This window comes from Spea bombifrons, chromosome 3 (genome assembly GCF_027358695.1).
Source record: "Spea bombifrons isolate aSpeBom1 chromosome 3, aSpeBom1.2.pri, whole genome shotgun sequence".
NCBI classification, from domain to species: Eukaryota; Metazoa; Chordata; class Amphibia; order Anura; family Pelobatidae; genus Spea; species Spea bombifrons.
In genome coordinates this window covers 92,178,581-92,203,651 of record NC_071089.1, presented here as the reverse complement: position 1 = coordinate 92,203,651, position 25,071 = coordinate 92,178,581, and the positions used below count along the sequence as shown (strand labels likewise).

The 25,071-nt window shown below is 39.2% G+C and overlaps 1 protein-coding gene across 4 annotated transcripts in view; it reads left to right on the top strand.

The window, feature by feature from the left end:
- LOC128483234 (schwannomin-interacting protein 1) overlaps positions 1-25,071 on the top strand; it is a 147,639-nt gene that overhangs the window by 103,941 nt on the left and 18,627 nt on the right. For 2 of the 4 annotated variants that reach the window (XM_053459346.1, XM_053459347.1), the window contains one exon: positions 11,373-11,954. In XM_053459346.1, coding sequence (XP_053315321.1) covers positions 11,373-11,954 — 582 coding nt within the window. Of the gene's footprint in view, positions 1-9,620; positions 9,753-11,372; positions 11,955-19,420; positions 19,635-25,071 lie in introns of those variants that run through there. The other 2 variants (XM_053459348.1, XM_053459350.1) reach the window with 2 other exon arrangements.

The window sequence follows — 25,071 nt, the reverse complement described above, 5'->3', positions numbered from 1 at the left end:
CCTTTAGTTTGGTCATAACAAAGCACCACTTGCCGAATCCACAATTATAAGGGCAAAATGTCACAACCTTAGTGAATATACCGCTTGAACATCAGCAACTCCACTGTGGTATTTCTTCTTATGTCTGGTTACTCAGATTAAGATATTCAGTACTATCTTTATTAACTTATCTATAACCAGAGGCAGCAAATTAAATTAAGATAATTGTGTTTAAACGACAGGCTTACAATTATTATTACTCAAGATAACAACGACTGTAAAATGTACATGGCAAATTAATACCAGGATTCAATCTAATCAAATTAAATAAAATCCAAAAGGAGAACATGACATACCTCCTATTGTGATATAAAATATGCATTAGTCTCAGATCACAATTAAAGTCTTGCAGGAATATTGAGCCTATTTATACGGTTTAAAAATGTTCAAAAAAACTGTCTGGTGTATCCACCCTTTTGATCAACAGTTTAAAACTCCAAGTATATATTAATAGATAGCTGTTACAATTGCTTGATTCGCAAGCAGCTAGTGGTTTTCTCAGCATTGCCCAAAGAGCCTACGCTATTCATGTAGATTAACTAGACCAGAATTTGTAGGCATTCTTTAAATAAACATCTTAATATTTCCTTAACGCAAACTTTTTAATCTCCAGGTTATCAGCACGGGTGGAAAAAAAAATGTTGTTATCGGCATGGAGACAGCTTTTATGTCTAGCCACTTCTATAACCCTTACTTGCCACCACACTATTGTATTTTAGGGAACAAGTGGACCCTTGCTAATACCAGGATGTCCAAGTATATAATATTTTTGTTCCTATTTATTTTTGGCAGAGTTACTAATACCTCCACCACATCTACTTGCTGTCTCTGACCCCTGCGTATTAGTTATTAGTGTCATTTATTAATGGTAACCTAACGAGAGGCCAAGTACTAATCAAGGTTTGATATAATCAACAAACATGCAGACTATATGGACTTAATGGCTCACACTTCTATGTTCTAATCCAAGCTAGTTCGACCCCGCCATTTCTTCTAATAACATATCCAACTTCACCCGAAATCACTGCGTTGTTCTTAACACATTATTCTGTCCTCAAGAATGCCTTGTAGAAATCCATTTTCCATATCGCTATCCAGAAGACACCACAGTTTGATCGCAACAACAAGATTTTCAACCTGCTGGTTCTGAAGGTTTACCAATTCTTTGGAGTTTAACATAGCATAGCCTGAAATCTATGATCTAATTTAAGGGAAAGTCCCACTGGGCAATTTTTTTTTCCTTATGCATGAAATACAGCACTGTATACGGTAATGGAGGTCGAGCGATACTATTTTTTACCACAAGGTAGTATGATAAGAAGTCAGGATGTTTGTTGAGGATATTGGGCCAATATAACAGAGCAAGAACACATAATATGCAGCTGCTTGAAAACATATTATCTTTAAAACTTTTTTTTAAAAAGAAACAGTATTTTTGAAAACTTTTTAGATCTGATACTTGTAATAAAATAATTTGTTTGGAGTTCCCCTTTAACTAAGTGCAGGTGCTCACAGCTCATACAGGAAGCAAAGATAAGACAGCATGAGGTTACTGCCAATCTACCGAGCAGAGCAATTTTGCTCTGTATTTCATGCAAATTGTTTAGAATTCGCACCTGGCCTTCAGTGTAGTAAATGTATTATCAAGACAGGTGCTATTTAGAATTTTACAAAATACGTAGAAATATGTTGTTCTATTAAATGCTACTTTGTTGAAATAAATTCAGTTGTAATACTAACATGCAGACCCTCCATATGCATTTGCCCCTTTCCCCACCCCTAGGTGATATGCCGTTTAGGAGATGTATTCAGCTGAACGTTGGGTCAGCTCTGGCTCTTGCTCAGCAAGATGGGAACTGTTCAGACCCCCGTGTGTACAGTTTGTTCAGAAAGCACTGCCATTGAAATTAGTGGGCAGCAACATATTCACTTTTCACACTGTCACAGGCCCAACCCAGGGCAGTGCCCCCTACCGTCCACTCCTCAGTTCGGCGTTTGCACCGCATCAAAAGATATGGTGTGCCTTTAAGACAGCCTATGGATGTTATGTATAAATAGGCTGGTTGGGGAGAATCTGGACCTGCTGCTCTAGGCCAGGATACATCACTGTTGATGGTAGAGCTTTCCTTCAAGCAGCCAATCAGCGGCAAAAAATACCTGACTACAGAGCAGAAGAACAGCTGCAGGCCTGTAGCCATGGGCGCAGAACCCCCAAATATCTGGGGGGTAGCATTTTTTTCCCCATCAGATACCTCCCTTTTTCTCCCCATCAGATACCTCTTTCATCATTATCCCCTACCCCACTTTCTCCCAATCTCTTTTTTTGCAAACATGTATAATAACATATAACTTGAAACACTGGTAAAAATAATGTACGTTTAATACATTAAATATAGGAAAGAACAAAAACATTTTTTTAAATATTGAAAATTGGTCCCCAGGAAAGCATTTCCTTGAGCCCCACGCCATGCTCCTTAGCATACAATCACTCCCTCTGCTCCCACACCAAAAAAAGGCCAGCCCTGGCATCCACATTCCCCACATAGAACCTGACTAGCACCTAGATTACACAAACAGATTACAGTCCAGAGTGAGCCAACTTTGTCCCCAAACAGTCCAGCGTGAGCCAACTTTGTCCCCAAACAGCCCAGGGTGAGCCATCTTTGTCCACAAACAGCCTGCTCTGTGCCATCTTTGTCCCATAAACACCCTGTCTGTGCCATGTTGGTCCCCAAGGCTCAAACACAATGCCTGTGCCATCTTTGCCTTTGCCTAAATCACATTCATGATACACATATCCATTAATGCATTCTAACAAATCATTCAAGCAATTCATCCACACATTAATGCAATAATTCTCTCACTCATTCACACAAATCATCCCCACATTAATTAATTCTTTATCTCACTCATTCACACAATTCATTCACATAATTCACTCATTCACACAATTCATCCTCATATTCATTCATTCTCTCACTCATTCACGCAATTCATCCACACGTTAATTCATTCTCTCACTCATTCACACAATTCATCCACATATTAATTCATTAAATCTACCCCCTCTCCCATTTCTCACTATCTATCCCATCTCACTCCTTCTCACTATCTACCCCATCTCACTATCTACCCCATGTTACTATCTATCTACTTTCCCCCCGTACGTAGTTTACTTACTTTGCTGAAGTCCTGTGGTGGGAGCGCGAGGCCTCTATTGAGCGCCGGAATATGACATCATATGCCGGCACAGAGACAGATGCTCACACTCCCACCACTGCAGTCAGGGCAGCCCTGAGGCGGGTGGCGGCAGGAGCAGACGAGACAGAGGGGTGCTGAGTGGTTGCTGATGAGCGACCCCTCGGCGCCTCTCTCTCTCCTCCTCCGCTATGTGCCCCTCGCAGCTGTGCCCAAGGTGAGTGCCTCTCCCTGGGGGGTATTTCTTCATTATCGGTCCCCCGCATGATTTCCTATTTGGGATCCGTCCTCCCCCAGTTCCTACGCCCATGGTTATACTATCTGCAAAGAGACATACCTTACCATCGAGACCTTTTGTAATGTTGCTTATAAAAATATTTCAAAATTATAGGCAGTTACTATCCACATTCAGCAGCTGTATCAGCCTTCAGCCATTGGCTTCAATTTCACAAAATGAACCTACAAAAGAGTAAACAATTGACAATTTTTATCAAATTGTAATATCCAAACCCATGCTTCTCCGGTGTAATATAACACTCTGCATCTTATATACCCCATGTTGCACTGAAGTTTATTGCCTGATATATATCCCTCAAATAACGTTATCCAGAGTCCTGCTCAACAAACAATAGCCGTACTTAATAACACCATATTAACGCCATACCTTGGAGAACCACTTGCCCTGCAGGGCATATAAAACCAGCTGTGCCACGGGGTGAATGTTGAGAGAATCCCGGCCTAGGCCAGCAATAGCCGTAGAAATGTATTTTATTATGCTCACACCCCCTAATCTCCAGAGATTATAAACTACCAATGTATGACAATAAACGTAATACTCTTTTGTTACAGCTGCCAGGTAAAACTGCCATGTTAAATTTCTAGTACAATGCAGACGGATGACAGGTAGGAGATATGTTTTTACTAAATTCAACGGGTAAAAATATCTCGAGCAAAAAAACAGGAATTCACCGTAAGAAAACAAACATCCAACCCTTTTGCCAGTTTTCTCCTTGCTTCTCTGTTTAATTCCTCTAGAATAAATGAGAGGATTAGCCAGATGCTTTGTGGGAGAGTATATTGGATGCCTTGCTAACATTCCTCTCATACTTTAATCTCTTAACCTTTAACTTCTGGACAATTCAGCAATAGCTTCCCCCACGAAAATAAAGGATTATTGTAAAGGAAAACAAAACTATTGAATTATTGACCACTTCTCATAATATTTTCACAGCTACAACAACAGAAATCAATGGTTTCAGCAGCGGCTGTACATTGTTTCAAGAATAAAAGGCTTTAATGCATTTGACATTTGGGGGATTCTGCAACTACATTTGCCCCTTTCTTCCACCCCCAACTATTTTCCGTACAGGAGATGTGGCTTCAAGCAGCCAATCGCTGGCAAGAATTGTCGGACCACGGAGGAGGTGGATAGCTGCAGTTCTAGAGCTGCAGCTTCTACCTTAGTTAAGTGGTTTTATTTTTTTGTTTTAGTTATTGAAGAATGGAAGTATTTAACATGAATTCTTCTTTAGTGGGCTATTTAATGTGTAGACTATGCCCGTTATTTTTTCTCCTATGTGTAAGTTGTGTTGGAAAAGGAGTATTCTAATAATGCAGGGAACACGGTATCAAAATTCAGCCCTGGTACCCAGGGTAAAAAAGAAAAATCCTGATTTTGCAAGAATACAGAGACAGATTTAGATTAAACCTAGGGACGGGGCAAGATAAAAACACTCTATTAAGATATGCTCAGACGCCATCCTGATAGCGATCGTGTTCTGCTCAGTATTTCCTCAAACACATTATGCAACCGAGAGAAAAATATATAGTTTTCCTTCCACTTGATATAACATGGAAATGGAAAATCCTAGGCAAAATAATTACAATTTTCTGCTGGTTTAGAAGGTCACAGTTGGTATATTTGCTATATATATTGAAACAGAATCTGATTGTTGAGAACAACGAGCTTTTCTAATTACTCCACTTACCAGCTGCGTATAAGTGTTAAGGTTTTGTTCATGGCTAAACTGTACAATGCAGTGAATAAGAACTGCCTCAAATGAGGACAAACTCCCACCAACTCGTCTTATTGCTCGTATCAGGTTAAAAATAAGATTTCAAAAGTACCTAGGATTTGTGCCTTAAATTTTTTTTAAAAAACTTCTAGTTTTACATAATATATAAGTTATTTGTGTTCTAGCTATGCCATTTTAGCCCAATCTACTAAACACCCTAACTCCTTAACAGGATGTCTTGTGGTAAAAATAGAATGGCTTGGTCTTAATCACTCATTCTGACTCTCACTAATTAAAGTCTATGGAGGTACTTGTTTCATATTGCACACAGGACCACCAAACAAAGCCTTTGTACTGTATAAAGTGCTGTATTTTATGCGCAAAGAGGAAAAAAATATGCACTGAAACAGTAATGTCTTCAGGACCACCAAAGGTTCACATTTTTGGGGTGAAAGATGAGCCAAAATGCACCATAATTGTTTATATAAAGTAAAACAAAATAATAATAATTTAAAAAAAAAACCTTAGTATTTAGAGGATAGAAAATTTACTTTTTGGTTATGGTGTTTTTTTCTCATTTACATTTCACCAGTTTTTTTATCTTCAACTATTTGCGTTATGTCAGATGTATCTAAACTGTTGCTAAATATCTGATCGCTTTGTGTCTTTTCAATTTTTGTAACATTTTTGTAAGAGAGAAAGTTGGCGCCTTTCTGTAACTAGATCAACTGTATTCTGAAAGAAAAAAAAAGATATTTTAACAAAATGAAAATAAAAAAATGGTACAGGGGCTATTCTTTAATGTGTGAATGTATAATATAGTTCTTGTAGGTAGATTATGACATCATATAATTATCTTCCTACAGTCCTATTGATCCTAATTTATCAATGTATTCAGTTGCTGTACGGGAACCCGGACATGCCATTCTCCACCACAGACATGGCTTATGCAATGCGGTCTGATGCAAACATTTCACTTTCTTAGTCTTCTATTTTAGTAACCCCTAGCTCACTTTCTAGAACCCACTAGGTGTAAATTTGTACTGTGTTACCCAAAGAACGAGAGAAAGCAAATTGGCAATGGTGATACTTTTATTGGCTAACTGATGTATAATGGATTGCAAGCTTTCAAGACTATATGAGTCTCTTTTTCAGGCATATTATATTTCGCTAGCCGGTAGGAGATCCAACCCCTGTTTAATCAAGTTTGTTGCTGCTATGTAAAAGCATGTCGGAAGAACGTGGTAACACTTTTAGCAGTGAGTACTATTATCTGTTTTTGAGTAACCACCATATGTACTGGTGATGCGTGGATACCTTTTCATATGCAAACATTGCTATCACCTATAGATTTTACCTATAGCTTGTGCTTTCTGTTTGTCAATCATCTGAGATCTCCATAAAGTGACAAGGCCAGCATTATCTGATCCAAGTCCTTACAGAATTTCTCTCCGTTCTCCTCCCACGAAGCTGCAGTCAACTGCAACTATCACCTTCACAATAGGTAGGAAGTTACAATACCTTTTCCCCCATAGTCCATACATTAGATGGAGTTTTAAACAGGTGGCATTTTAATGCATAAGTGTAACCGGCAAATCCATAAGAGGTTTATTTAGCATATAGTGTAAAATGTAGGACTTGTGACAGATGTCATATAAAACACTCAGCGTGGGAGAGATCGTCCATGAAGTTATATATAAAAGAGGCAGTCCTAATCACCATTTATTCAACATGTACTCCTGATCAAAAAATAACATTACCTTATTCCCTTACAGAATACAGTGTGGCAATATATGATGGAGTTTGTGTTTTGTATATATATATATATATATATATATATATATATATATAATAAATATATATATAAAATAAGATATAGACAAACTCTGGCCATCAACATGTTTGCAATATTTTCTTAAATTAGGTAAGTATGAATGAACATTTACCTATGAGTTATTCCATTACAGAGGATAAAAGAGCTGAATATTTATGAGATGTGGCTGAAATAGGGGCTGCAGTAAATATGCTACAGCAGAATAGGTTCAAGATAAATGAGTCCATGCTTCATTAAACTGTAATTTAGACTTCACTGACTGTGCTTCATTCACAGAACAAGGATACAGCCAAAATTACAGCAGAGGTTAGTTATATGGGGCAGAGTATTAACAAAGGATGGAAAAGAGATTTGAATAAGGTTTGTGATTAGCAGGCAGTATGGGCCAGTATTAAACCATCTCTCCGATCTGACAGTGATAATTGCCCTCCACGGTCCACCCTTTAAACAGAAGAAACTTGCTCAATTCTTGTTGAAAAATAAGCGAAGGCTTTATTGAAGCTTGTCTACAGTGATTCCAGACACTCAGTTCTAGAAGCTGGAAAATGCACTCTTGGATTAGAAAGAAGTTTAGGATTGCAGCCATTAAATTTCAGCTGCAACATAATGGCTCTTACTCAAAAAGATGACTGCAGGAGGTTGAGGTCCCAATGATTCTAGTTTCTGAGCTGAGGTATGAAGACACCGTGTATATATATAGCATGCTGAGATACGTTCTCCTTGGTTGTCCGTCAACGTAGGTTTTAGATGAGTTGAAAACCCTTATACACCTGTGACGTCACTATTCATAAGGAAGGAACACTTCTAGTAATGCTGCAAGAATAGACATGTCCCTGCAGCGACATTATATTGCAGGAATCTCTCATTTAACTATGCGTAGACAAGTCAGTTGGCTCAAATGTTTGCTGCTTAGTGAATATCTCATAGACGTAGCATGAGATCTACCAGTAGGTCACAAGCTACCTGTTGTAGACCCCGGATTTAGACAGACCGTGACATCTGGTAATAGCCAAATTCATTTACCACATTTGTGGGAGCTGTCATTAGTTACACATACAGTTGAAAACCATTTTAGACAACTGAAGTTCCTTTTTAGAGACCTTGTCGGTGAAAAGACTATTTGGGGCAATGCATTATGAAATGTAAACTAATGGGGGAGCTCGGGAGATTAAACCGACTGTGAAGGTTAGCTAATCAAGTGGCGTCTGCAGATAAGGAGACCCCAACAGTGAAGTTTGCACATGGTGTTGCTGTAGCAGATTACTTCTCAAGACAGGGGATGGTTCTGTTTGTCACGGTTGTAGCTCTCCTTGTAAACCTTAGCATGTGGTTTCTAACACAGTTGGTCAGAAAGGGCAATTATGTGTTCAAAGTCATTAGTCATTAGCCTGCCAGGATAAACACTCCAAATGTAAAAGCACGGGGTGGGGAGCAAGAGGTGAAGAAAGTTCACTTATGGGTGATAAAATTTAGTATGGTCAACATAGATTAGCATTTTAGGATTTGACAGACATTCCTCACTTATGGCTCAGGGTCTCAGATTCTTAAACTTAGCCAGCCCCCTGTATTTAGGATTGTGATTTGCGGTTGAGGCCAATAGCCGCATTCTCAGGTGTCCTATACTTGAAAATCCATATCTCCCTTGCATGAGACATAAACGTCCCAAAGTCCTACTATTGATGTATCCCCATCAGTGTCCTGACTACTGGTCAATCTTACTGGGCAATGGCTGTTTCACTCCAGCATGATAGGGGAGGACTCAGACTTTAATCAGTCCTTGGTCTTGTCTTAGATTCAGGATAGCTTCATGCTTATCTCATGTATGTTTAAATCCACTCACTGTATTAACCTCTAAAACTTCTGATGGGAGGCTGCGCCATTTATCTACCATCCTCTAAGTACAGTAAAACATCCTATCATTACAAACAAAACACTTAGTACCCCCCCCCCCAAAAAAAACAACAAAAAAAACAGGGGTGGTGGCTAATCCCATATATACCTGGCAGCCATTTAACCATCCGGCTATGTAAAAAAAAAAAAAAAGAGGCATTTATAGGTTAAAGTCTACTGGTTTCATGGGTTAGATGGACAGACAGCCTGGACAGACAGCCTCGGAACCCGTGTACAATCCTTTTCTATTTTACGTTTATGTAAATTCCTGATGACTGTGTGCCGGGTAATAAAGCAGCAGATTCCGGTGTGCCATGAGTCAGCCTGGACCTCTATGTTAAGTAAACATGAGACACCGATTAATGTATAACTCATAACCGGTAGATTGGTAATTGGCACAGCGCTGCTTTCACGTAAAATCCGTATACCTACGAGGTGCCTCCGGTAGCCTAGGGTGCGCCCTGCAGTTCCCGACCCTGTCCGCTAGCTGGCAGTCAAGCGCTTACACTTACGCAAACAGCGCAGCCGGAGTCCAACCGGCATCCCAAGCCCACCAGCTACGTAGCCTCCGGAATTCCTATTCCTGGCGTTTTACGCAGTGACGTGTAGGGAGTGGGGAGTTTCCGGAGCCTTGGAGCGTGTGCCGGGCGGTGCCGGTCTGCATCTTATTGCTCTGGGTCTCCCCACTGCTCCGTGAATAAGGAGGGGCAACGGCTTGTACGTCACACAGCGGGTCAGGGATGAAGAGTTAGAACGGCACAGATTTCGTGCATCAGGTATGGTTGCTGTCACTGGGAAGTGCATATAGGGAACTGACACCAAGTGTATGTGTTCTGCCCTCCAGATCACACATAGGCAGCCGCATCTATATGATCGTATCGCTGTGTGTATGGTTCATGCATGAAGTGTGCATTCAGGGAATTCATGTATGCATTATAGATACTGTAAGTGTAATACTAGCTAGATATCAAGGATTCTTTATACTAGTAGTACTTTAAGTGTGTATAAATGTCATGTCTATCTATCTATCATCTATCTATCTATCTATATCTATTAATCTATCTATCTATATCTATTAATCTATCTATCTATATCTATTAATCTATCTATCTATATATTACACACACCCATAGGCACATACTGGCAAGGGAGGCACCACCTTCTTAGGAGTTAATGGCATCAGCATGGATGCGTCTATATAAAATATATATAATATATATATATAATCTATCGAGAATGCAGCAAATGTTTTTATGGCTTAATCTTTAGCTTTATGTGCAGCTGGGAGATACTTAGTATTCTGCACGCATGCGCGGCGTCTGTCAGATGGGTCTGCAGTACATTGCAGAGCTATAGTACAAATGCTTTAAGTATAGGGTCCTAATCTGAAAAAGAGACCTCTGAGGTTCTGTAGGTTTAAGCTGCTCTAAAGATTTTTCTTTGTCGGCCCAATAAAAGGTACCGCTTTTTGCTGAAGGACTTCGATCTTGTGTTCGACCAATAGAAGCTTTAGCAATTTTCTTTATTAAGGGCGCCCCCAGAACAGGGGGTACTGCAGAGCGTTTCTTTCACCATCACTCGCCTGGGAAAAAAATGAAAACAATCTCTGCAAATGTTATGTGGAGATTCCGTTTGTCAGGTTAAGGGTTGGCTTCAAAGAAAAGTTGTGGCTGATAACATTCTCTGACTGCGATAAAAGGCGATAGGGTTTCCTACACATTCCAGAGAATTAATGGCCTGGAAGGTTTCACCCCAATGCTTCTAATAATGGGCTGTTTTCATATGAATATTTTTTATATTATTATTATTGTACAAACATGACCCAATAAACCGTAAACCCGTATTCCACACGCCGAGGACGCTTAAGAGCTTTTAATGGAATGTATGACGATATAGTGTGACGGAATCCCCAATATTTATTCCATAGATGTGTGATTTTTTTGGATTGTATTCTCTGAAATTCTGCTTTGTTTTGTTATTTTTATTTGCTTTTTTATTATTATTATTATTATTTGTTTTTAGGTTGTGCTCTCCTCTGTTTTTGTATATTTCTTGAGTATGGAGACATTACTTTTATGTGTAGTACACAGTAGGGTCCTTGTTGTAGGAAGCGATGTATAGTAGTGGATATGTGTGCGCTGCGTATAGAAAGCGATGGAAGGATTCTTGATGCTGGCGAAGCGCAGGGTTTGGGAGGAGACAGGAATGTCTGTCTTAAGGCTGCCTCAGGGGATGGTTATTCACACTGGCAGTTTCCAGTTGCTTCGTGTTTTTTTTTTTAGGTTTCTTTTTTTAAACCTCAGTAAAAGCATAGAGCCTGTGCTCGTTTTTTAAGCAAACTGCATTAATCACCTTTTTCCCCTCTTCTTGTTTTGTTTTTTGTCGCTTTCCTGCAGGATTACAGAGAGGATGGCATGGATTTAGGAAGTGACGCCTGTAGTCGCTCAAGTTCTGAGGCCAGTTCTAATAAAGTGACTCCTTGCTCTGACTGTAAGTCCTCTCCTAGCCTGGACCTGGCTGCCCTTGAGGATTATGAGGAGGACTTTGTGGACAAGGTGAGTGACGAATGGGAGGATGAAGATGAAGAAGATGATGTGGTTGAGGGCGAAGATGGGTTTCCTAAAGACAATTGCTTTGCAAGGATAGCACCTGGACGAAGTTTAGCTGAAGAATTTGAGGACATTAAAGGTGGACATGTCTCATCTACCAATGGGAATCCTTCACATCGGCACAAATTAAATGGAAATTCATTTATCAACAATTCCTCAAGTAAAGGCAAACCTTATCCTCCCAAACCACAGCATAACTCTGTCCGGGGGTCTTCAATGAATTCGGCTGGGGGCTTAGGAGCTTTAATGAGGGATGAGGCGCCACTTCCGACAATGGACTGGGAGGCTCTGGAGAAGCACTTGGCTGGGCTACAGTTCCAGGAGCAGGAATCAAGGAACCAGAAGCAGACCAGATCCAACTACACATCTGTAAGTCCTTTATATTCTTCAGAGCCATGTTTCTTATAGCAGCTGGGTGTGATTAATATACATATGTAAAAATCCATGGGAGGAAAACCTCAGAAAGCTTTTTGATGCCCTTGGAAGGTATATTTATATTGTGGAATAACTAACTTTGTGCAAAGGTTTGAGTTCCCTTCACAATGTATTGGAGACACAAAGGTGTCCCGTAAGTAATATAAATGTAGGTGAGGTTTTTATTGGTGGTAAACTTACAATCATGTGTTGTGAAGCATATTCCTAACAGAAACCCCTGCACTAGTACTCAGCCGTTATTGATTCAGTGTTGGTGGTGTTTTTGTATTTTATGGACAAGCGACTGAGTTGAGCAATGTAGCTTGTAAAGTAGGAAGCCGTGTAATTAGCGTACAGAATGGAAGGCCTAATCATACCTGGGAACTTTTCGCCCCGGAGGCTCTGTTTGAAGTGCTGCTTATGGTGTGTTGTAGAGACGCACCCCGCTCGAACACATCTCCTGCTCCCCGCAGACACATGGTGTACTCACCACCAGTCCACTCCAGATCAGCAGGTTCTTTATTATGCATTTCTCCATTAGTGAGTTTGTATGGGACATAGGGTGACCACATAGGGCATGTTTTCCATGGGGGGTATATAACTGACTAATTGGTTCCCTCCCGCAAGTTTATACATCCCGCATAATGCAGCCAGGGCAGCATTTTATCTGGGCTGGTCTGCAATAGGTAAAAAGTATATGTGTCCTGGAAAACATGGATGATGTGGTCAGCCTAATGGGACGCTGGAGTGTCCCTTTAATTTAACTTTACTACTGCTGGTTTACAAGCCCTGAGACTGTGTTATGTTTAGTATGTCTGTATATATATGTAAGTGTGTGTAAGTATGTGCATGTGTTAGCATGAGTGAGAGGGCATGTATTAGTGTGTGAGCATGTGTTAGTGTGTGTGTATATGTTAGCTTGAGTCTGTATGTGTTACTGTGAATGTGTTAGAGTGTGTGTCAGTGTGTATGTTAAGTATGGGGGAGGGCAAGGGGCTGATAGGACCACTTGGCATTACCTGCCCCACCCAGACCAGAAGGTGCTAGCTTTCCCCTGAGTATTACCCTGGTAAGGATATCGCCTAATAGTTTTCAATTTAAAACAGTTCTAATCTTCCCAGTTTATATCCGTTAATGTGTTTTTTAATGTCTTGCTACAAATGGTCCATTAATATGTTTAATGTGGATTCTCCCCTGCGTCCATTAGTATGTAATCTCCATTGGGTCTCTTTATTTGCCATCTCAATTACGCAAATAAAATGTCAGTGTGCTATTATTTTTATTATTTATGCAGCGCTAAAAGCTTGTGGTTTTGATTAAAAAACATGCTCCCAACACCTGTGGATACCCGTAATATCTGTGTGACACTTGAAATAGCTTAAAAAATAACTACACAACAAAATTTCAGCAGATCATAGTCCAACATGGGAGGGCTGGCACTTTAAGAAATACATGTTAGTCTGTAAGACATCAGTAATGTATTTTGTGCAGTACATACGCAATTAACTATTATTATATACTATTTATATTGTAAATTGCTTTATGTTAGGTTTCTGCAAAATTATGTATGTGTTTAATCTCATCATGTAACAGATGATATGGAATTTGTCAGGCCAACAAGTTGGGGAGGGGGCAGATCCATACTTACACAAAGAAGCATACAGACTCACAGTAAAACACCCGCGCTCCTATCCTATCATAACACTCCCTCCATCACACTCACTCCATCACACCCACTCCATCACACCTGCAAAGCCTTTTTTATGGTGGGGTATTACCACAGAAGTACATGATGTTGTTTTACGTGACCCTGCTGTGCTCCCACTTCTACCCTCTTTAACACATTTTGACCCACCCAGGGGGCCAGTGAGCCCCTGCTGCTTATCCTGCCGGTTGCAGTAGGGCGCAAACTAGCCCATAGTGGGCCATCATTTGGACAGCCCTGGCTTAGACCATTGTGAGCTAAGCATTTTTGATGTAATGGAACTTGACTGTTACATTAGTTATGAGTACTAAATATTTTCATTCCTCCATTCTAATAGAGAATTGTACCACACTATTTTTAACACAGAACTCATTTGTGATCTACACCCCATAGCGACAGCATCGTTTAGCTGTGTGATTCCGGTTGCTGGTGGGGACACGCTTCTGTGCCCTTGGTACACACGCATTACCCTGCTGTGATCTTGCATATACTCCTGGTTTGAGAGCAGCGGTAAGCCTTCTTTCACTAATGCTGAACACAGAAATAGAGACAAAGGATTATATCAGTCATAGAGACGGTAATCAAGAAGGTTTTTCAGTATTCCAATACCAATTTATTTTATTCTCCACCAAAAGTATTTTTTTCCTCCATAAAAAAAGTGTGTAATCCCTGGTGAAAAGCCTGGTCGTGGTGTTGGTAAATAGCATGAACTCAATGTATTTTTAGGACTTGTTACTGCAGGATGGGTGCCATGCCCTTATGTCTGGTGATGGACTGACTGCATTTCACATCATGCTCAGACAATAATGATTGCAGGTAGTTTTCTTTTTTGATTGAAGTTGATCTGCAGTTGGGGGAAGAGGTTCTTTCACAGGTAATATAAAAGCTTGTGTAAGCAAAGACGCAAGTCCTTTGGGATTATGTGAATGCAGGTGTTGATTAAAATTACAGCAGGAGTATGGCAGGTGCTGTATACACGGCTTGGGTATGATGATCTATTGAGTCAGGCTCAGAGGGGGACCAGCGATTAGACCTCACAGCAAGCAGCGGGGCTGTCTGATTACAGAAAAGGAACGCGCACAATGTGTGCTGATCATCAGCGCGCCCTGTAAAAGATAAGTACAGCCCATAAACACCTTTATTTACGCGCAAAATATTCAGCAATATATGTTTATTGAGCTTTTTAGCCATAAAAGGTAATATTTATATATGTATATATTTTTTTTTAACATGACTGTTCATTATATAAAGGCAAGTAGGATCCAGAGAATCACAGAAACATGGAATTAGTATAAAGACACATTAAGCCCATCTAGCCTCCTGTTTTTTTCTGATGTAAGAACTGTGACCTTAATCAGTCCTTGGTCTTGTATTAAATCAGGATAGTTTTATGAAAGGTTCTCTGCGGCATTGATACTGCTGGTGTGGAAGTCTCTTCAGTCTTGAACCCTCCCTGTGGCGGTGTATGTCCGCGCAGGTGCAGTTACCCAGCTCCGCTGACTAACAGATATCAGGGTTTGTAAGTGAATTTCTAACTCAATTCACTTTATCGATGCCTGAAATAAAATGTGGCAATTAGTGCCCCCTTTACAAGAGACCATAATCCCTGCTCCTTTACTTGTTATCGCCATTATAAATGCCTGGTACCTCTCGCCTGCATGTGTGGCTGGACAGATCTGTTTAGAGGGAAGCTGGTTTTGTTACATTCTTTTTGTGTAGGGTCACTGCTATGCCATACAGACCAATAATAGAAAAAGTTACGCACCAGCCCTAAAAGTTTTGGAGCCGTGGCTACTTGGCTGGCGGGATACATTCCCCAGCTGTGGGTGGAACAGTTCTTGGCTCGCACACATGTTCACAGCGACCTTTAAATTCAGCTCCGAAAAACGACGGATCCCGGGAGTAGAATATAGATGGAGAACCCATTAACTTTGCAGGCAGAGGGAACAAGAGTGTATATATATATATATATGTATATATATATATATATATATATATTGCTTAACACAGCTCACGAGCGAATATCATGTACGGGGTAACGTGTCGTGCAAATGTTCTGGCATAGAGTTTTCTTGAAAGCAGTTCTAAGGTTAAATGTTGTGGAACCTATGGCTCATTTTCTCAATAGTAAATTCAGAGGCTGCTCCTAAAGGACAGCGTTTCAACTAATTTGATTCAAATCGACTTTAGAGTTTATTTTCCATTATGTGTCTCTTTAAGACTAAATGGTGGTAAGCAGTAGTATAACAAAAGTAAATACAATGTGTAGGACTTGCCCCACACGATTTGGTTGAGAGAGTTGAGATTATATATATATATATATATATGGTCCTTACTATAGTCTGCATGTAGAAAATCTTTGTCCCAGATATAGTAAAATTACAGCAAAGACTGTATGATAATTAATTTGTGCTTTATTATCGATCGTACACAACATTGTGGCTGCCGGTTCCAAGATCATTCGTTTGAGTTTCAAGGTCACTATTTGGCATGTAGGTGTCTTTCCTATACTTCCCATCTGGCTACAGTACTGGCGAGTGACACCCGAGCCATATGTACCAAAGAGGGCAATCAGTCCAATTTTATGCCACGCAGAGACTTCTTAAGCCAGCGTCTGAATTCCACGTGTGTTGCTCGTGGCAAGTCTGTGCGCATATGGAAACGATTAAAATTATAGAGCTCGTAGGACTACGTTTTTATCTTTTACAACCAGTAGATAGAAGCCTTTCAAGTTGAAATGTATGCGGTTTCTTTTTATTTTTAGTTATGCTTCCCTTGTAATCATTATAGCAAACAGTAATCCCGCGGTAAAAATACCACAGATCCACGTATTCCATTTCCTTCTATTTAAGCTAAAAAAAAAAAAAACCTGGCATTTTGGAACTTTTTATTTTTTATTTTTTTATTGGGGAGTTGGGAATTCAATTTTGGTGATTTGGGGTTTTTATGTGTGAATATATTATATATTATTGCACATATCAGCAATCAAATGTATTTTATAAGATTTGAACCTTTATCGCTACGATTGTTTTGCTATAATTATGTTTTAGGCAAACTGTTTAATGTTACTAGTAACTAATTATTCACAGCTTGGGTTTGACTGTTCGGTGGCTATTAGAGGAACACCCAAAACAGATATAATTATCTAATTTGCCGATACAAAGGATTCCGCAGAAGACAAAGCACTTTAGATAAAATGAGCTGATTGTTTATCGTGGTAATTTTTTAAGGGTCAATAAGATGCATTTATCTATTAAAGGGACAGTATCATCCGTAAATGTAGAATGTCTTTGGAGCAGGTGGAGGTCTCCTTTAGATGTTAGGTTTCTGACACTATTATTTGTTTTTTTGGTAGATATGAGTGAGAATGTAGGAGCAAACAAACTATTGTTAGAAGGCAGGAAAGACTTTTCATGTTTCAATGCAAAATAATAAAGCGGGTGATCCCATACATCCTTACAGTTGATGGACACAGTTGACTATTTTGTTACGGAATGCACACAGCAGGTGGCAAAATGCTTAATCGGTAATAAAGTAAGGGAATTTAGACAAGCCTATGGCCACCCTGAATCTCAGACAAGATCAAGGGCCCCTTAAGAGGGAGCTGTTGATAAATGGAAGAGCCGCCCATCAGAAGTGGTAGAGGCTAATTTAAACTGAATTTAAGACGGAATTTAAACATGCCTGGGATAGGCATCTAAGACAAGAGCAAGGACTGATTAAGGTCTGAGTCTCGACATCAGGAAAAATGGGCAGAATAGATGGACCTAATGGTTCTAATCTGCTGTTTCGATCTATACTGCATAAGCAGTCTTTGGTAACAGATTCATTTTATAGATTTCTTTATACAAAGTCAACTGATTCTATTATGTAGATGTTTATTGTCCTGTTTTAAAGCCAAGGTGATGTTTTTCCTTTAAAGGTAATTAAACTACCCTTAGCTTGTGCTTTTCTGTTTATCAATCAGTGTAAGAGATTTAGAGATACATTTTTACATTTGTACAGAATTTAGACTTCCGTGCTACATAGTATGTTCCACAATTCCTTGCAGGGGTTATGATCGCAGGGTAGTACATTACTACAAATGTCTCCTTTAACATGCTTGATATTTTTATCTTTTGGACTAAGGGGACACAAGAGTGCCAATAAATGAAACCTATATCTGTCGCAAACACCGTATTTAATTAAAAATTGTGCTATATATTGGTACGGTTCCCTACATAAAGAAAGCGAAGCATTTTTGTACCTCCCTTTCTTCACAAATCCAGCCTTTTGGAGTGCTCCTCTCTAATTCTCCAATCAATGGAGAGTGTGCGCGCAGAGGTTCCGCCCTTTTGCAGAAGTAACGGTATCATGGAGCTGATGCTGGTGGGGAGCGAGTGAAGAAAGAAGACAGAAGAGCAACAAGAGGGAGGCAAGAGAAGAAAAGGAGACAGGAACACGGAAACGGTTGGCAGAGAAGTTAGAGGGACATTGAGAGAGAGTGAATGAGAGCATGAAAGAGTGAATGAAAGCATGATAGAGTGTGGGAGAGCATGAGTGAGGGTGAGTCACAAGCCCCTAGGCTTAGTTGACAGTGCTGCAGATCTGAGATCTGAATAAAAGATAACCTTGGTTATAAGACAAAGTTGACAGGTTTTCAGATGATTTTTTCATAATTAAGCAAATTCTATATGTTTAATGACTCTTTTTACAAAAACCTCTTTTTTCTTGATTTTGTTATGAGTTACCCTTGAGAAACATATTTGCATGGACATCTTCATATGGAAAGAAGAATATGGCTTCAGGGCACATCACAGGAAACATTGTAATGTTATCTAGAACACATTCCAGATGACACGTAAGATTGTTGACAAGAAAAGAGCATGCAGCTGAGTTCTGTGTGTAGTTCATGCCGTTGGGGTTTTAGAATTCCTCGTCCTTTAACTGAGATTTTTAGTTGGGACAGCTTCCTCCCGGTAAAGGTACTACAGGACGCTGTGGTTGACCAGGGACTTTCATCTTGTTGGATCCTGATTGTTGGACTGATTGATTGAGCTTCCCTGGTTGGACCTATCTATAATTCCATATAAAGAAAACAAAGACTCTTTTGAGATTCTACACACCAATTTGTTTCCGTCCCTGTTACTCTACTAGACATCGGTATGACACTGATGTTGGCCAGAAACGCTAATTACCGTATATTTATCTTTGTTTTCACTTCCCTACCCCCTGCCGTGGTGTGTATGTGTTGTATTGGCAAACCTGCTAATATGTGCGTGAACTCGTGAAGTACCATAATTGCCACTTCTAGTGACCCCGTATTTAGTATAAATCATCTGCATGTTGTTGGTTCGTACATTTAAGTAGACCCTATGATGGTAAGATCAGCATTCATTTGCATGAAAATAGCAATTCCCGGAGTTTTTACAAAACATGAATATTTAGTCTGCTGATTTGCATACTGCTCTTGTATTTATTGTCTGTGTAAATCCCACAGATATGAATGCATTCGAGGGATTATCCCTCCTTAGTACATGGCGGCATGGCTCATGTTATCTCTGAGATGGTGGCGTTGTAATCCCGCAATAAGTCCCCCCCCCCGAGTTAAAATTGTAACCCTCCATACAGCACAAATGTATGTTTCCAGGCACCACTTCAAGCTGTTTTGCTGAAATTGATGACTAATATTTTGTTTTCATTTAAACTGCTAGTCCACGTGGCTAATTGTAATGCACTTTGGTCAGGGTGTAGCGTGAGCAAAGGTTAAAAGAATGATGATAAGAGGTCTTTATGTATAAGTGGCTTTTCACACTCGGAGCATTTTATCCATGAACTTAACCTGTTTTGCAAATAAACTAAATGGGATTAAAATTTTTGGAATTGTGAGACGGGAAAAAGCCAAAATGATCAACGCCTATTCCACAAACCGTAATGCCCAGTGCCGCCGGGTAAGTGTTAATACAATACGGGTTCTATTTTAAAAATATTTACAGGAATGAAAATTGTTTTCTACAAATCTATACCATTCTTTTTATTGGTTTCTTTTTAAGAATTTTGTGCCGTACTTTATATGCAGTTCGAATGAAATCCCTTTTTTTTCTGTGTTCTGTAATCAGAGAAGCTCTCTAGCGGACGCAGACACTAATGCTTATAATATGTATTTTATAACATTACCATTAAAATGAACTGTGCAATTATCCAGTAACTACACGAAACTTGCCTTAATATTCACTTTCGTAAACCAAAGAAAATTGACTTTTCCTTGCTATTTTATTCGATGAATCTGTTTAAACACGTTCTGAAAATTGTTTCATTAAATGAAAAATTCTACGTACGAGAAAAAAAAATGTGAACGAAAAGATAAAAAGTCCAGCTGGAAGCATTCCTACAGCTTTGTGCCAAGCAGAAAACAATAGATGACTAATTTGTCTTGTGACCATTCCAAGAGGAAATAAGAGTCACTTCCGACCTCTTAGGCTAATCCTGGTAGCCATTTTTGTGTATCTGATAGCCTAAAGCCATTGTTTTTTTTCTCCTGGTCCTAAACACAATGAGGGATGTTTTTAAGCTTGTTGTGAGAAATGTACTTCTTTTGTTATATGTTTTCTTTGAAGCCAAGAAGCAGGTGGGTCCATAAATGGTTTTATGAAATATTTCAAATTGTAATGTGAATAAATGCGGTAATATTTTAGAAGACGTTTCCCTCTGCCTCCCGTGGTTTCCCAATCTCTATGCTTCAGCAGGGCTATGGAATGATTGGAATGGGGCACTCCGTCTTAGCTCTTAATTAACCCCTTACCAACGTAACTTGGAAAGGTATGAGGATTCATCTTAAAGATGTCATTCACGTAGAACATACATGAATTGAGATCTAATTTTATTCTATCCTTTTAAGATGCAAGTATTATATAAAAATGTTTTCAAAAATATTTTGTTTTAAAACAATTATAGTTTTTGTATAATTTGTTCAGACAGCTGCATCTCGGTTATTGTCTTAGCCCTACCTACTAGACAAACACTCTGAGTCCTTATGATACTGCCTTGTGGTAAACAGTAGAATGTCTCGGTCTTAATCACCGCGAGAGACATTCTGACTAGTGAGAGTCTATGGGGAAAGGACTTCACTGGATAAGCTGGACTTTATTAGCATCACCATAAACGGTCAGCTCAGTGGTGGTATGTGAAGGTGGGAAAGCCACCAATAATGGCGTTCTGCAGACAAAGGAAGCTTATTTGGAACAACAGTAAAGAAATCCACATTTTTGCTGTATACAAATTGCATGCGTGAAGAATTTTTTTTTCTGTAGGTCTTCCTTGTTAAGAAGCATTTTATGACAACAACATATCAGTGCCTCCTTCTGTGTCACATGGCAGCTAAGCATTCCCAGAAAAAAAGCACTAATGAAGCAATATTTTACATGAATACAGAATTACAATGAGTTTTGTGCCATCAGCGGTGTGCAGAATATAACACAAGAATCATGTTTCAGATTCTTCATCTAGTTGTAAAAATGTTTAATGTAGTAGTTTTAGTAAAGAATATTTCACAGCAGGGCAGATATCCACATTGCTTAATACGAGTTGCGCTGCTTCCTGCCTTACTTCCAGCCGATATGAACAGATCTTCAGATCTATGACGGAAGCTTTTCTTCTCTCTTGTCTGGAGGAAGATCTGGTTCGACAAACGCAACCATCTCCAGGCTTTCTTTTCCTTAAACAGACGCTTCCTTTTCTTCCCCACCACATATTTTCTCCTATTGCGCTTCCTCATTTTAATTTTGTTGTAAAATGAATTGTGGGTAAAATTAACCTTTGAAATTTATTGGTGGGAAAACGTTAAGATTCCCACCTGAACCGGTTGGCTTCCCGCAATACATAGATCATGGCACCAGAGATCATTATACCCAGTGACTTGGTAGCCCTTTACCGTCTCCAGCCCCAAACCATATTCACTAATGGTACATAGCTCTCTCTATGGAAGAGGCGGACAGCAGTGCTATAGCTATATGCCACTCTGCAGGGTTTCCAGCGCGGCTTAATTCAGTATTTCTAGAAAGCCGGTCGGCCAGCAGATGGTAGTGCTGTTACATATTCACTGGTAAAACTGTGGCCTACTTTTCTAGTTCTGTATTTTATTTTTTACAGCATAATTATGCATATATACCTACATTAACAGGTCAGTGTAGGTGGGAAGTGATGCAGTCACCATGGCTACCACCAAAATAGTCTTGCCAAGTGCTGGTATAATCAATGTGATACAAACATTTTCATTATTTTTTTTTTCTGCCCTAGGTGCAGGTGGTTTTAATATAAATTAATAGTTTTAATTTATATTATTAGGCCGACCTAGAAAACCATATATAGTCTATATGGTCTGACTGGTAATGAAGGCGTCGCCCTGATACTGTATGGCGAGCGGCCACTCGATGTGAGTGCAGCCGGTGTCTGGACGTTTTGATCCTTGCGTAGTGTTCTGCTCGGCATATCCGGCCAGTGGTCACACATTACAGCACCTGATAGTGGTCCTGTTGGCCAGCGACCCACTGTGCACTTGCCTGGTGTGCCAGATGGGCCTGAAGTCATGTAAGCTTTCAGGACCTCAGAGATGTCTTCTTCAGACGAGAAGACCATTTTCCTTCATAAGATGTGTTTTTTTTTTCATTTACTTTAATGGAAAACACAGATTTCTTTAAACATGATTGAAATCTTCGTCACAATTTGGCCTGTTAAGGCGTAATGCAAATCAAGTCTTGGACGGAATTTACTGTAGAGGATGGGACCGTGCAATTGTATTAGTTATTCTGATTGCATCATTTAATGTCTTAATTAAACACTGAAACATAATAGAGTGAGTATGTATGGTTGACTAGTTTTTACCGCCTGAGCAGTACATTAGTCTTAAATAATTCAAGGCTTGTGTGTCTGGCTGCCACCCTGAAACTGAAAGTAAAAATAGGAATGAAATTGAAACAAATTTCGTTATTGTAATTTGCTTAATTACTGCAATTTATAAGATATTAAGCTATTTCAATAGTTGGAAACCCAAGTCTATTATGAAAAACAGAAAATGTAAAAAAATCTTTTATCTCAGTAAACAGGTTATATGCTTATATAACATATATATATATATATATATATATATACCATGCAACATATATATTTGTAAATATATATATATAAAACATGCAACATATATATTAAGTGAAACAGCACACGTTTTAATGGTAATTTTGCAATTAAATGTAAGTTTTTAACCACTTCTAATTCATACAAGTTATTATTTTACCCTATTTCATGACAGTTCTTAAAACACAGAAAAAAAAAAACCAGGTAGAGAAGACAAATGAAAATAGGGTCATTTGATGTATATTTCCTAGGTGGACTTCCTTTTCATGAAAGTTCCAACACACACATCCACAGCTCAGAAGGAAATAAGCTCCTAACTGCATCTAGTCCGGTAGTTCTATAAACCACTTTGTTTCTATACTTCTTATTTTTAGGTCTTGTAAGTGTGGAGTTTTATTACGTTTTTATAATCACCTAAATGCCCCAAAATTTGTGGAACTGCTGGATGACCAAACTTTTCCCAGAAATAATCCTTCAATTCAGAATGTTTTTTTCTTCTCATTCATAGTTTTTCCCGGGAACACTGAATAGTCATGTAACACAAAAGTAGACACTGATACATTGTTGCCATAGAAACTGATTAAGATTGTTTGTTTATACTTTCTGTGGAGGTAAGAATAAAATGAGAGATCTACCAAGGTTGATCTACTCAACACACTATAGAGTGCACTTAATACGAATGTTGAGTGAGTGAGGGAAGCAGTGAACGGCGGCAGAGTACGGAACTCTTTTTCATACAAATCATTTATATTTTGCCTTTTATGTTTCATTTTTTGTCATTTAATTTGATGGATTGGGAGAGAGAAGAGCTCATAAGAAAAGGAAACCTAGGAATTAAAGTAGACAAGGGGAGAGGCACAAAAGGAAAATTTATATGGACTGCAGTGGGGTTGATTGGGCGGCAAAAAGAGATGGGAAAACTGCAAAGGAGGCAGAACGATCAGACAATAAAAATAAAAAAATAAAAATAGGGCAAGGAAGTGCAGACACAATAGCCGGAGGAAATCAAAGTGCTGGAAAACATGCAAAGCCGTTGTGTCATTTCCAGTTTTGATCAAAACCGGACATCGAGCATGGTTCAGCAGCTCTTGAAAACACCAGACGAGCATTATTTTCTAGCCAGCACAATACAGATTTAGCCAGTCTACGAAGGGAATGCTGCACATTTTACTCAGAATTCATACTATGCATCCTGGTCCAGAGGATGTTCTGAGGGCTAAATGTAGACTGTTATTTTTGTTAAAGATCAACGCTTGTTTTTTAGAAGTTTGATAACACTTAAGCTTCTATGGTCGCACTCGTGTTGAATGGCTCTGCTGCAATACAATGTCGTGTTTCGGCATTGTCTACCTGCATCTGTGCTCATAAACACATTGCATAAAACTTTGCATTTCACCCTTACACAGTCACCTCGTACATGGGGAATGGGGTCATCTGTCTTTATTTTCAGGTGACCAGTTGAACATAGAGGGACCTTGAGTAGACAACTGAGTAAGAATTGTGGAGCAGACATATCCCCCCTCCCTGTGCCCAGGAAGTCTAGCATCACTATCATGCCTTAGAGAGCCATGTTATGTGTGTTGCGTATGCACTCTGTTTGGGAATGGCGCACAACACGGTTTGGTCTACTGCTATTTTCACCAACGAGATTAGATACCTTATTAAGGTATTACGAAGTTAGAGAGGCAAGAAAGACACGTATAAGAGAGGCTTGTTGGGTTTACAAAGGGGACATCTAGTCATGTTGGACTGCTCTATAATAAAGAACATTGCAACAAAGTCCTTAAAAAAAGGTTCAAACATCGTGTAGCTCTCATAACAGAAAAAACAGGTAACACTGCCTACAGTGAAAGGAATACTAAGTAAAATCATTTTTTAAAATTTTGCTCTAGTTTTTTTATGTTCTCAATAATTTGTTAATAGTGTCATGCTGTCAATCATATTTTGTGCAGGCGCACTCAATGAGAGGTTTTAACATAGATAACATAGAATGTGGCAGCTAGTCATCTAGTCTTTCCTTAGTCCCTGGCCTTATTCCTGTCCCATGCTTGCTTAAACTCCTTTAATGTATTATCATCTACCACTTCTGCTGGAAGGCTATTTCATGCATCCACTACCCTCTCAGTAAAGTACTATTTCCTGTTATTACTTTTAATCATTTGCCCCTCTAGCTTAAGACTATGTCCTCTTGTTGTCGTAGTATTTCTTCTTTAAATAAACTCTCTTCCTTTACCTTGTTGATTCCCTTTAAGTATTTAA